Raw genomic sequence first — 13,087 nt, forward strand, 5'->3', positions numbered from 1 at the left:
ATATTATACATATGTCATAACTTGGTACATGAACAAATTCATCAGCCTCACCTAAAGCTTACAAAATACATTTCTCTCTATTCAAAGAAATAACAATCAGTTTAAAACCAATTTTTTTATTTTAGAAGCTGTTTATTTATATATAATAATAAGCTCTACATTCATACTAATCTAAAGGTTTCTTTTTGAAAGGGAAAAGATAGAAATATAAATCATATTCAACAAACTATCAATGCCCTTAATGTGGAAGAGTTTAAAATATGAATATTAACACAAATTTTATCTTTTGTTGGAAATGTATATTTACTCATCTTATCCCTACTTGATTAGAGCAGACAAATTATGTATATTTGACTAAAATTGGTTAATAGGTTTGGCCTTTTCAAAAGTACTCAGTGCACTCATTTCAGTTTCTTTGGATTGGATGTAGCATGTGAATTTTTGTGACAGTAAGCCAGTACTTATTATGCATGGGGGACTCTGGTAGAAGTGTAGTATTTTGTACTAATTGCTAACAGAAAGATGGGTAATATCAGCAGCATGATTTCCCCCTTCCATGTGCCCAGCTATAACGGTCTGAATTTAGTACTGCATTTGTTAATATTAGATACAAATTTATCCTGACACTTTTATAGGCAAAGTCTCAGAAACATTTAGTCATGTAAAATATAATCATAGTTTTGAAATATTTGCTTTTGCTCCCATGCATTTTAGGAAGGATCTCACTTTATAAATCTAATTTCTATTGCTCAGGAGGAGAATGGTTTAAAGATGTTTGTTTGGGGGGGCATTCGGGGGTCCTGATTGTTAAATGGGTGTTAATTTACATTGAACAGTTATTGCACCCTTATGAAAATATGCTCTTTTACAAATGTGAATATTCCATGTCTCTATACACTCTTCAAATCTTCCCTATCATAGAGAATTAAATGTGGTTTTCATTTACATCCCATTTCCAGTGTTTGTTGCCAGACATTTCAGACTTTTTGAGGGCAAATAAAAGTAGCTTGTGGTGTAAGTAAAATATTTTGTGTAAGAACAAAATAGCAAATCATTATGTAAAGGGCACATTTCTCCATGTGTTTATCTTATAACTGCACTAGACTTATCCAGAAGCTTTGAAAAAATCCCTGTGGCTGTCGTGTTCATAAGTCTTTCTGACCCCTTTGGACAGATGTTAGAATAAGACTTGGAGCATATATAAAACTTACCCTTCACTGATGGAAATGTGCTTGCGCTTTGCTCCCCAAAAAGCAAGTGCAGAGACCATAAGACATGGGATAATAATAGACCTTTGGACACAGAGACATAAAATGGAATGTATGAGTCCTTGAAAGAGCAATTAAATACATTTTCATTTCACAACTGAAGATGAGAAACCAAAACAGATGGGCAGGGGGTAGAATCAATGAGAGAAAAATTAGCATTCATTATGCCTCTTGGCATTCTCTTTCACCAATTTACTCTATAATATATTACAGTAAATCAGATCTAGTTCTGCATTACAGTCCCTGATTTCTTCTTGTATGAAATAAAAACTGAGAAAACTTTTCCCTGGAAAATTTTGGAACCATCAGTAAGGAGCCTCTAGCCATACCATTATCAATGAGCTGACTCAAATCCCTCTTGGAAATAGGTAGGTTATAAATTATGATAAATTAGAAAATGAACTAGCAAAAGATTTCTGAAGAACACAGGGTCCTAAAAAGCATGGTGAGATATTATAATATCAAGTATCTTTTAAGATCTTGAAATTGAAAAAAGAGCATTTGCTTACTTACCTCCCGGGAATATCTGCCCAAAATACATCTTCACTAGAAGTTAACTGGGACTTTTAAAACAATGATGAATTTAGACTCAGTGGGAAAGGACTTTTCATATTCTTCAGAACTTTTAATATAATTAGGGTTTGTAACTAATACTTTTTAGTTTCTGTTCTGAATTTAGACTCTAGATCAGGGGTCCTCAAACTTTTTAAACAGGGGGCCAGTTCACTGTCCCTCAGACTGTTGGAGGGCCGGACTATAGTTTAAAAAAAAACTATGAACAAATTCCTCTGCACACAGCGGGGGCAAAAACACCCGACGGGCCGGATAAATGTTTTAGGCGGGCCGCATGTGGCCCGCGGGCCGTAATTTGAGGACCCCTGCTCTAGATCATACGTACAAAATTTGGGAAGGGTTGTCAATTCTCTACACTGCCACTCCAAAATCCAATAGCCTAAATAACACTGTGTATATCCTCAGATTCTATAGTTGGCAATTTGAGTTGGGCTCCATTGGATAGTTCTTTTGTTGTCATGCCTTAGGAGTCCCAGATGGGAGTCCCAGATGGCCTCATTCACATGATGGGGCCTCAGCTGGAGGGGTTTGGCCTGCCTTTCTCAAGATCAAGTTGCCTCTCTTCCTCAAGGAGGCTAATCTGGGATTGTTGACAAGGCAGCAGGGAGCCGAGAATGTGGATATAGAAAGTGCAAAGCCCCTTGTCGCTGAGGCTCTGGAGTCACACACTGTGAGTCAGAGTGAGTCATAGAGCCAACCCAGATTCAAGGGAGGCAAATAGACTCTACCTCTTAGTCAGAGGAGCAGCAAAGAAATTGTCATTTTTACTGCTCCCCAAAAATGAGCATCATCTTTATCTGTTCAGTAACCCTTCTTTGTTGTTTCTTTCTTGATAATGTTTTGTATCTCTTTGCTTCCCCTCCATCCCTCCATTCCAATAACTCTTTTCTGGGTCATAACTGAATCACCTCATGAAGATATTTTAACAGTCACCTCACTGACAGCAGTCAGTCTCTGCCTTTTAATCTCTCTAACCATGTTCTTATCCTATTCTCCTGTTACTCACATATCTGTGTGATTCCCTATTTCCTATCACTGATCATTATGTTCTCACTTTCAGATATTTCCTATTTGGCCTCTCTCTCCCTCCTACTCTCCTTCTCCCTTTCTCAATTCTTTTCTTCTAACTCCCTGGTGGTATTCCCTAAAATATTGCCTGCTCTTCTTTCACAATGAAATTAGTAAAGAACTATTTATTAATTGTTTACTATATGGAAGACCATTCCCTAGGTGCTATGATCAAAAGTAATGAAGGTCCCTCCTCTAGTGAGGGAGAAACAATAAATAAAGTAGTAAGATGGCCCCCACACACATGAGTGTTAAGGTAACAAGACAAAGGGAATGCTGTAGGATTGGTAGGGACAGTAATCGCAGAGTCATCATGGCCTTCCCCTCTGAGGAAGTAACTCCTGAGCTCTTGACCTAAATATCCAAGAGCCACGTAGAGGGAGATGGAGGGAGAAGTGTTCTAGGTAGAGGAGGCAGCAGGCAAGATGATGTCTTCCAAATCCTTGCTCCCTCTAGGATTAGAGTGAACACCCCAAAAGTTTGTCACCTGGTTCAGTGGTTCTAAACACTGGCAGCATGATAGAATCATCTGGAATCTTTTAAAAATACAGATGCCTGGGCCTTGCCACAGACCCATCAAATCAGATTCTCCAAAGGTGAGAAGGGGGTTTACCTATTTTATCAATCCTCAGATCACTCAAATGTGCAGCCCAACTTGAGAACCACTGACCTACAGCAGTGCTTTTCAAGCATCAGCATGCACAGATCACATGGGCCTGCTTCTAAAATGCAGATTCTGATGCACCAGACCCAGGCTGGGTCCAAGATGATCCATTTGTAATAATTTCCATGGTGACGCCAATACTGCTGACCGGGTTGCTCCTGCAAGTGTGGTGCATGGATCAGAAGTGTCAGTAGTCACCTGCGAGCTTGTTAGAAAAGCACATTCTCCCTCGGAGAATCAGAAACCAGGTGATTCATTCACCTTGAATAAGAAATCCTGAGGTGTGGTCCAGCCTTTCGTGATTTCAGAAGGTCTTTCAGATGTTGCTGAGACCCACTTCAGTTTGAGAACCAGACTGTGTCCTGGTTTTTAGACAAAGTCAACTTGGTACCTAATGGTGTTCCAGGTTGTGTTTGTATAATTGTTTCATGAAGACAGGTCTGTTGAGGGTTCTCAAGCACTTGCATTGACCTGAGAGTGTAAAGCCACAGTGCTCTCTTCCTTTCACTCACTTCCCATGCAGAGCAAATTCTCTTTCATTCTGGTTAGAAGGGGAAGAGGTGCAGCCCTCATTCCAGACTTCAGCTCCTGCCTCCAATGCCCCTTGCTTGCAAGGCCCCAGGAGCTTGCAAAGTCCTTGCTGGTGATGCTCCGCACATACGGTGTCACCTGTGAGGATGTCATTTATTGAAAGCCCTGCTGGGGCAGTTTAATCCCTAAGAAGGGGTATTGTAACTCACCTCTAACTGCTGTACTATCAAAAAAAATCACCCTCTGTACTGCTTCTCTTTGTTTACAAGCTTCCGTTAATGGTTTTCTCTCCATTAGGCAGCTCAGGGGAGTGCTGTTTAGAGAACTAATTGAATTCTTGACAGTTTTGGGCATGATCCAAAGCTGCTCCAACTATCCATATTATCTACTATGTATTTTTCTCTCATCTAACATTTGTGTAGTTTTGACACTTCTATCTATAGAATATATGTTAGAAATTATAATTCTTTACATGAATGTAGAATATGAATATGGCAGGTGAAGAGTAAAATAAATTTTTTGAACTATGTTGAAACTGAATATGTATATTTTTAAATCCTCCAGAAGAATCAATATATTTTAGTTTTAGAAATTATACTATTTTTAAGAGATTAATTTGATAATGAAGAAACAATCTATTTTTTCTCTCCACCAACTCAACCACTAGGCTCGTTCCACAACCACCAAATTTGAATAGTCCCCCTTTCTAATCATTGAAAACATTATGAGCAGAACATTAGCACTCTTGGTACTTATAAAATAATTTTTCTGTCCCTTAACAATTATTTATCTACCAGACTGCATTAGGTTGATCATCAAAGTAGATATTTGTGGGGCTGCATCTGATCATGGGCAGTAATGTGCTGAAAGATGAAGAGAAAGGGTTGGCAAAAAAAAAAGTAAATAGGTAAATAAGTATCATTATGAGGGGAAGTGGAAATTATAAAAAGAAAAATTCTTTTGCATTTAAAAAAATCTTCTCAATATATGTCAAGCTAGAAATTTATACAGTTTTTGGATATGTAATACATGAAGCATGTGGAGACCCAATTGCTATAGATACTCCACAGTGAAGTCTAATGTAGCGTCTCATACATTTGCAAGCATTTTTATTCCCTCGTTACAGGTTTTCTCTAGATTGTTCTTGTGGAAATTTCTGGGGCATTATAATGCCATATTTCAAATCTTACTTCTCCTTTAATGCTTCTGCAATGCACTTGTCTTCCTCAAAATCCATTTGGTTCCTCAGTTTCTATCAGTTTCTGGGCAGCAGGTATGTTTGCTCATTTGTTGTTCTTTTTATCTTTTTTCAACAGTCATTCATTTGAAAGTGTTAATTATCTGAGATGAGTAGCATCATCTTTCACAGAATTATACTTGGGCCATAACATATTTCAGAGCTGAAATCTTAGAACATCTGCCTGTGACACTTCGCAGAAGTAAATCGTCTCCATTGCTTCCCTTTTGCAGTTTGTGGCGATGAATGCACGGGCCTCCTTCTCGGCGACTTGGCTCGTCTGGAGCAGATGGCCACGAGCATCAACCTCACGGGCCCACTGCCTGCTCCATATAAGATGCTGTACGATCTGGAAAATAGGACCCAGGAACTAAAGGTAGGTTGGAGTGGGATCAGCAAGAGCCAGGGAAAAGATGACAGAAGCCTCGATATAATTGGTAAATGTTCTTTCCATTACCTGAATCAAGGCAAGCAGCTGTTAGGGACATGCAGAAGCTGTCTTAACCAGTGTTTTTCAAACCTGAGAACTAGAATATACAAATTACTGTTAAGGAAAAGAGGTGCATGTTCCCCCAGTGTTTGGCTTAAATTACTTTTATTATGTTTCTTAAATATGTGCAAACATAAAATCAGGTATGAACGCCTTGTACTTATAGCTCCATAAAATCAAAACACACTAATTCTTACAAAAGCCTCAAAAGCCAATAAAATTCAAATTAAAAGCATTAATATAAAATAACAGATAATTTTTACTAAAAGCAAGTTGCTGCAGGCAATAAGATCATGCGGACTGCTTCCACATCGGCACACATCATGCAGTAGCCACGGCTCCCTCCCACCTTCCCACAATTTGAACTGGAGAGCCCCTTGCATGGGGTCCTAAAATGGCACTTGGCATCACTTGACAAGTCTGAATGGTTTATGTGCTCAGTCTGCCATATGATTGACCATGCATGCACATGTAGGTACTGAGGTCAAGTGGTCCTTCATCTCTCAGGTGCCCAGCCTGGGTTCCAGAAATCCTTACATTTCAGTTTCATATCAAAATGAAAACATAAGATTAAAACTTTGTGCTAGAGAACAGGTAGACCTTTGAAAGTACTTCAATAAGAACTAATTTGAAAAACACTATTCTAAAACATCATTAAAACTTTCAGTATTTAATGGAATAGAAGAAATAAAATGTTAAGGAAATTGAGGTTCATCTGATGAAAAAAGATGAATGAAAGGGGACTACATATACACGTTTGGTCAATTATCAGATATTTTTTGAGAAATTCTGCAGTGCCCAGTACTGCACTTGGTTCCCTGGGGGTTTCATGACTCCTATAATGTTCTCAAGAAGCTTAGAGTCTATGGTTTTAAAAAAAATAATTAACCAATATAATGAAACAATTAGCAAAAGTACATAATTAACATGTGCTTAATAAAAATTTAAAATACAATAGACTACAAGATTGGCAAAATGGGTAAGATTCAGAGTAACCAGGGAATGCATTATTAATGAGAGTGTAATTTATGTTGGAAAATGAAGCATAGACATAATTTTAATAGGCAGAGGAATATTGGTGAGGACTGGAGGGAAAAATGTAAGATTAATTTAGTAGGCACTGGCAGAGTCTCTTTTAGGGAATGTGTTTTTCAATTTAGATCATGGCCTTTAAGGTAAATGTTATTATCCCTGTTTTCCAGAAGAAGGAACCAATAACAATGATAGCAAGAATAACTAAGTTACATGTGAGACCCAAGGTCACATGGCCAGTAGGCATAGAGCTTGGATTTGAATGGAGGCTGCATTACTTTAGTGCCTGTGAGAAGGAAGCCACCTTTGCAAATCTCAGAGAGAAAATAACTCACTTGGGGGAACTCATTCCACCATAGGTGAGGTCACCCTGACCCCAGGCCCATACAAACTCTTGCCACCTAATTTGAGAGAGCCACATAAGCAGAGGCAGTGTGAATTAGCAAAGCCTGTCAAATAGACATTAGAAGTCAGGCCTACCAATAAAAGATAATGCTTAAGTCTTGAGTGGGGCACGTTGATATAAAGGACAGACAACCTTGAAAGCCAGGCAGAGGCATCTGAGTTTACCTTGGTGGCCCAGTATTCAGGAAATGGGAAGAGTTTTAATAGAGAAGATGCTCACCAGTTATTTTTCTTATACATGGAGTGAATACAAAGAACATTAAACTAGAAAAGCAAATACATAATTTTTAAAAAATAATACTTAAGCCATGGATGAAGTACTAAAGGGCCCTATGAAGAATCTTAATTTGCAGCCATGATCTAAGCCAGGGGATTTAGTTAGCTACTTCCTTAAGGCTGGGTGTTGGTCAAAATGACCTTGATTTTCCTTAAATTCCAATCTTTCTTGATTCTGTGTTTGAGTTCTTCTTCCATAATCCACTTATTATCTGGATACTTGGGATCCCATTTTGATATTTTTAAACCTTAAGCAAGTTATTTACCGTCTTTGTTTGGTTCCTTTAACTGCGTTAATGCTCCCTGGAGTCCAGCCAGAGACTACCCGAAATGCACATTTTATGGTCCAAACCTGGGCTTACTAATTCTTTGCAACAAGGGATACTGCACACCATAGGGAATTTGTGGTATCTCAATAAGAAGGCATTAGAAATAACTTAGTATTATTTAATTATTAGTATACTAGGGTTTGTGCCAGGCAATTTGGGGCAGGTTCAAGGAAGTAGAATTTTGTGCTGGATTGGGGGTTATTAGGAAGTGGGAGTAATCCCATACTTGAGTATTCTAATGAATCTTATCTAGAAGAAGGGAAGAACAAAGGGAGGCTAAAGCTCTGATCAGGAAGGAGGCAATGGTTACTCACGTCAGCCAGAAAGTGGGATCTGGGTACTTCTGTGGTCTGTAGAGAGACCACGGTTTTGTCTGTGCTTAGACAAGGTTATGGAGTGGTCTTATTTTGTTTCATTCATCACTGTCACAGAGTGCCCCTGTGTAACGTTAGCATCCTATGAGATTGATTATGTTCAATGGGAGAAGAAAATGGCCTTGTTGTGAGAGCCAGGCCAGCTCCTATCAACACTCAGGTCAGGCCAGTTCGTCAGTGGCTGGTCAGTTCCCTCGGTCAAGGACTCCCGTCCCCTTTTTAACCTGTAAATGGATTCTTGGTTGATTGAAATGTGAGCTTTAAAAATTCAGCCTTCATCTTGACTCTCCCCTTTACTGGCTATGTGATCTTGTGTAAGTTTTTAACTCTCTTCAAACTACAGCTTCCTCCTACACAAAATGAAATAACACTTACATCATAGAACTGGCATAAGAATTAAGTGAAGGGAACAACAACAAAAAAGCCTGAAACATAGTAATTTCTCAGTAAATTACTTCAATTTGTAGTATTTGCCAGAATATTCTACACATATACATGCTCAATTGAAATAGTTTCTTTCTCTTTGCTTCGAAGGTGAGAAGGCTGTTTTTTGTATATAAAGGGAAATGTTCTGTTAAATGTTCAAACTCATGATCACTGGAAAAGCACTTACTAAAATGTGTAAATAAATGAAATCTTTTTCAGCACTTGCTCTCACCTCAGAGGGCGCCAGAGAGGCTCATTCAGTTGGCAGAGGGCAATCTGAATACACTGGTGACAGAAATGAATGAGCTTCTGAACAGGGTAAGTTGGCAAAATCCTAAATCTTCTTAAAACAGATAGATCATGTCAATCAAGGAAAATTACTTCAAAGTTCTGAAATGCAAATCTTGTTCTTCTGAATTCCCATTTTGGTGCATGAAATATATGTACTTTTGAATTGTTACTTTTGTCTCAAATAAAACCTGAGAACCCAGTAGCACACAAAAAGTTGGGATACTTGTGAAGTGTCAAGAGCAATAGCTAAAAATACCAGAATGGCAGTATTATCTTGAAAACTCTATCTAGTAGATTCCATGGTAAAGTTCTTTTTTTCTTTATCAATTCTGAATTTCAAAAGCACTGTCTTTGCCTATGTAAGGAAAAAAGAAAAACAAATGAAAATACTTGTAGCCTCTTTGATCTCCTCATGGGATTTTTGCATTTGTATAGAAATGCAGTCTAGATCAGTATTCCCACACAAAAGGAAAATCTTCTTTATTGTGAAAATTCAAAGCATTTAAGACATCTTTTAGAATCAGAATGTAAAGTCCATGTTGCTTTTATCAGACTCAAAACTGCGAGAGGGCTAAAGTTCTTTTTGCTTGTAGAGAATGAGTAAAACAACATAAAGTTCGCCATCTTGTGGCCAGAAAAATGCATGAACAGGAAAACTGGCCTGTAATTTAGGGATCCAGTTTGATGACCTACAAACGTTAAATGACAAAGGATATTGGTGCAAGAAGGTTGTTACAGATTATTTAGTCCATTTTTTTAAAGAAGACATACCTCAGGCCGTACAGGGAAGTGAATTATTAATGGTCATGTATACAGTTCTCTAAACCCAGGTGTTATCAGTGGAAGTGGACGTCCTCTTCCCCACTGGGTGCTAAGGGTGGGGTCCTTACAATCCTCTATAATAATAAAAGTGTAATATGCTAATTAGACTGGACGTTTTTCTGGACCAAGCCGCAGAGGATGGGGGCGAGGCAGAGTCCAAGGCAGAGGCTGCCGCGGCGGCTAGGGGCAGAGCCCCTTGCAGAATTTCGTGCATCCGTCCTCTAGTATCTCTAGAAAAAGGATTTTCCAAGACTTGCATGGGAGGATGAGTGATTTCTATTTACATGGGATTACATCCCTGGGTTCCCAAAGTCCCATTTCCCTTAACCCAGTCCTGGAAGATGTGCAGCTGGGGATTCAGCAGAGCTAGGAGCAAAGCCAGCATCCAAAGTGTTCTTTCCTGGTGGAGTTGGGTTCAGTTTAGCATTAGGCTAGTTGCAGTCCATCAGTCCATTGTGTGGCGTCCACATGGCTCTGAGCCATGTGGGTGAATGCAGCAGAGCCAAGAGAGTGTGCCCCCTACAATAAGAAAGCCAGGAGCCAAGAGGGCAAAAGAATAAGAGCTTCTTTGTTCAGGGGTTTAAATACCTCAAATCTTCCCATGCTTGCAGTGGCCATGCCTACTCTGGCCAGTGATCTGTTCCCAGGTGTGACTAACAGACAAGTACCTTTCCTATTCACCCAGAAGTTACTGTGCATGTGTGTATTCTCCTCTCTATGGGGAGTGGACTGGTGGCTTCCTGGGGAGTGTTAAACTGCAGCTTCCTGTCAATGCTGCATAATGGCATGTCTACAATATTTGGCCTTCCCTTTTCTCCTCTCCAGGTACTCATAAGAAGGTTAGTTGCAATAGTCTCATTTCACAACGGTGTGACAGGGACCTAAGTAGGCCCAGTACCCAGCTTCCCACTGGCCCAGTACTGTTTCCACCTCACCTGATGCTGGTTTAGAAAAATTTCCACAGAGAAATCAAATGGGCTTCTAACCAAAAAATCTTCTAAACAAAAGATGCTAAACCAGGGCCCTGATGTTACAAATAGCACATGAAATGCTTTTTCATAATCTCATACCAGCAATGTGGAATGTGCAAATACAAAAGAGAGTTTCTTGCCAAATGTAGTTAGACATTAATTAGGGTGATGAGTATATTTATCTCATATTAATTTAATGTTTGATGATTTTGTATTTGCTATGTGAACACAACTAAATAAGAAATTTTAAACAGATCATAAGCAGAGTAAACTCAATTCAACAAGCACATACAGTATGAATGTTCACCACATGCAAAGCCAAGCTAGGTGTTGGCAGATGAAAGATACAAATGAGGCTCGGCCTCTTTCTTCAAGGAGCTTGCAGTGTTGTATGTGTGTGTTGTGTGCAAAAGCATTTAGATGTGTGGAACAACTGCAAGTAAATATACAATAAAAGTTGAAATAAAATAAAGAGATGTACCTGAGAAATACATACATATGAAATAACTTAATCTTGATAAAGGTAACTAGGGAAAATTCCATGGAACAGGTAGCATTTTATTCATTCATTGAATGAATACTTATTGGGAGTCTACCATGTTCTAATCTAGACCAATAGTCGACAAACTCATTAGTCAACAGAGCCAAATATCAACAGTACAACGATTGAAATTTCTTTTGAGAGCCAAATTTTTAAAACTTAAACTATCTAGGTAGGTACATTGTTATTAACTTAATTAGGGTACTCCTAAGGCTTAGGAAGAGTCACACTCAAGGGGTCAAAGAGCCGCATGTGGCTCGCGAGCCGCAGTTTGCCTACCACTGTTCTAGACACTAAGACAGTATGACAGATGCTGGGGATAGAGGTATAAGCAAAACTGACACCTCATTGTCCTCATTGAGCTGATTCGCTCTAATTATCTCAGTGTAGAGACACAAGAAACATTTCGCTAGGAGAATCAGATCTTCATTATGTCTTAACCTTCATCCTTGCATCTTTCCAGCAGACTCTCCCATTCTACATTTTTAAAAATAGACATTATATTATAGAGAAGTTTAAGATTCAAAGAAAAATTGATTGTAAAATACCAAAAGTTCCCATATACCCCCGCCCCTACACAAGCATAGACTCCTCCTTACTAACATCCCTCACCAGAGTCACACAATTGTTACAACAGATGAACCTATGTTAACAAATCATCATCAACTCAAAGTCCATAGTTTACTTTAGTGTTTGCTCTTGATGCTGTACATTCTAGGGGTTTTGAAAAATGTTCAGTAACATGTCTTCACCATTACAGTATCATACTGGTAGAGTAGTTTCACTGACCTCAAAAACCTCGGTTCTCCACCTGTTCATTCCTCCCTCCTCCCTAACCCCTGGCAACCACTGATCTTTTTACTGTCTCTACAGTTTTGCCTTGACTGGAGTATAGTGGAAGTTATACAGTTTGTAGCCTTTTTGGATTGACTTCTTTCTCTTAGTAATATTACGTTTAAGGTTCCTTCATGTTTTTTCATGTCTCTGTAATTGGTGGGGATCTCTCCTTGTACCCACCGGTTGCTGGTGTGAGTGGGCTTCTTGTGATATCACGAGAAAAATAATTTTCTGAAACTCACCCGGGAGAATGAGTGGTTTTTATTTGCATGGAATTAAACCCTAGTTTCCAAGCTCCTATTTCCCTTCACCCCATCATAGAAGCGTAGCTGTGTCTTCAGTAGAGCTAGGATTAAAGGTGCAGTTCAGTTTCCATTCCATGTCTGCACAGTCTAATCTAGCTTCAGTCTAGCTTAGCTTATGTTCCCCACTGCAGTCCATCAGTTAATTGCATGTGGGGTCCTCAAGGCCACATGTCTATGGAGGGAACACAGGCAGGAGCAAAGCCAAAAGAACCAGAGAGCCAAGAGAACCGACTTCTCTGTTTTGAGATTATGTATCCCCGAATTTTCATGGGCTTATAGTGGCCTAGCCCCTACCCCATTATCTTTATTCCCACTTTGATTGGCAGCAAGCACCTTCCCTATGTCACCCCAACTTTACTGTGCATGCCCCTCACCTTGCCTTTTGTCCAGTCCCTTCCCCCAGTATTTTCCAGAGAATGGACCGATGGTTCCCTGGGGAGTAGCTTCCTGGTGAAGCTGCCAAGATGGCCATGCCTATAATGTCCGGCTTTCCCCTTTGCTCCTTTCCTATTATTAATAATTAGCTAATTACAATGTTATCAGCTTGCTAGTTCTTTTTTTGTAGCAATGAATAATATTTTCCATTGTCTGACTGTATCACAGTTTATTTACCTATATACCTACTGAAAGACATCTTGGTTGTTCCC

General features: G+C 39.2%; 1 protein-coding gene across 1 annotated transcript in view; it reads left to right on the top strand.

The window, feature by feature from the left end:
• LAMA2 (laminin subunit alpha 2) overlaps positions 1 to 13,087 on the top strand; it is a 472,106-nt gene that overhangs the window by 345,979 nt on the left and 113,040 nt on the right. The window contains exons 33-34 of the mRNA XM_070417672.1: positions 5,575 to 5,717; positions 8,893 to 8,991. Of these exons, the coding sequence (XP_070273773.1) occupies positions 5,575 to 5,717; positions 8,893 to 8,991 (242 nt within the window). The remainder of the gene's footprint in view (positions 1 to 5,574; positions 5,718 to 8,892; positions 8,992 to 13,087) is intronic.

This window comes from Myotis yumanensis, unplaced genomic scaffold (genome assembly GCF_028538775.1).
Source record: "Myotis yumanensis isolate MYYU_CA2020_CCGP unplaced genomic scaffold, mMyoYum1.0.hap1 SCAF_6, whole genome shotgun sequence".
Lineage (NCBI taxonomy): Eukaryota > Metazoa > Chordata > Mammalia > Chiroptera > Vespertilionidae > Myotis > Myotis yumanensis.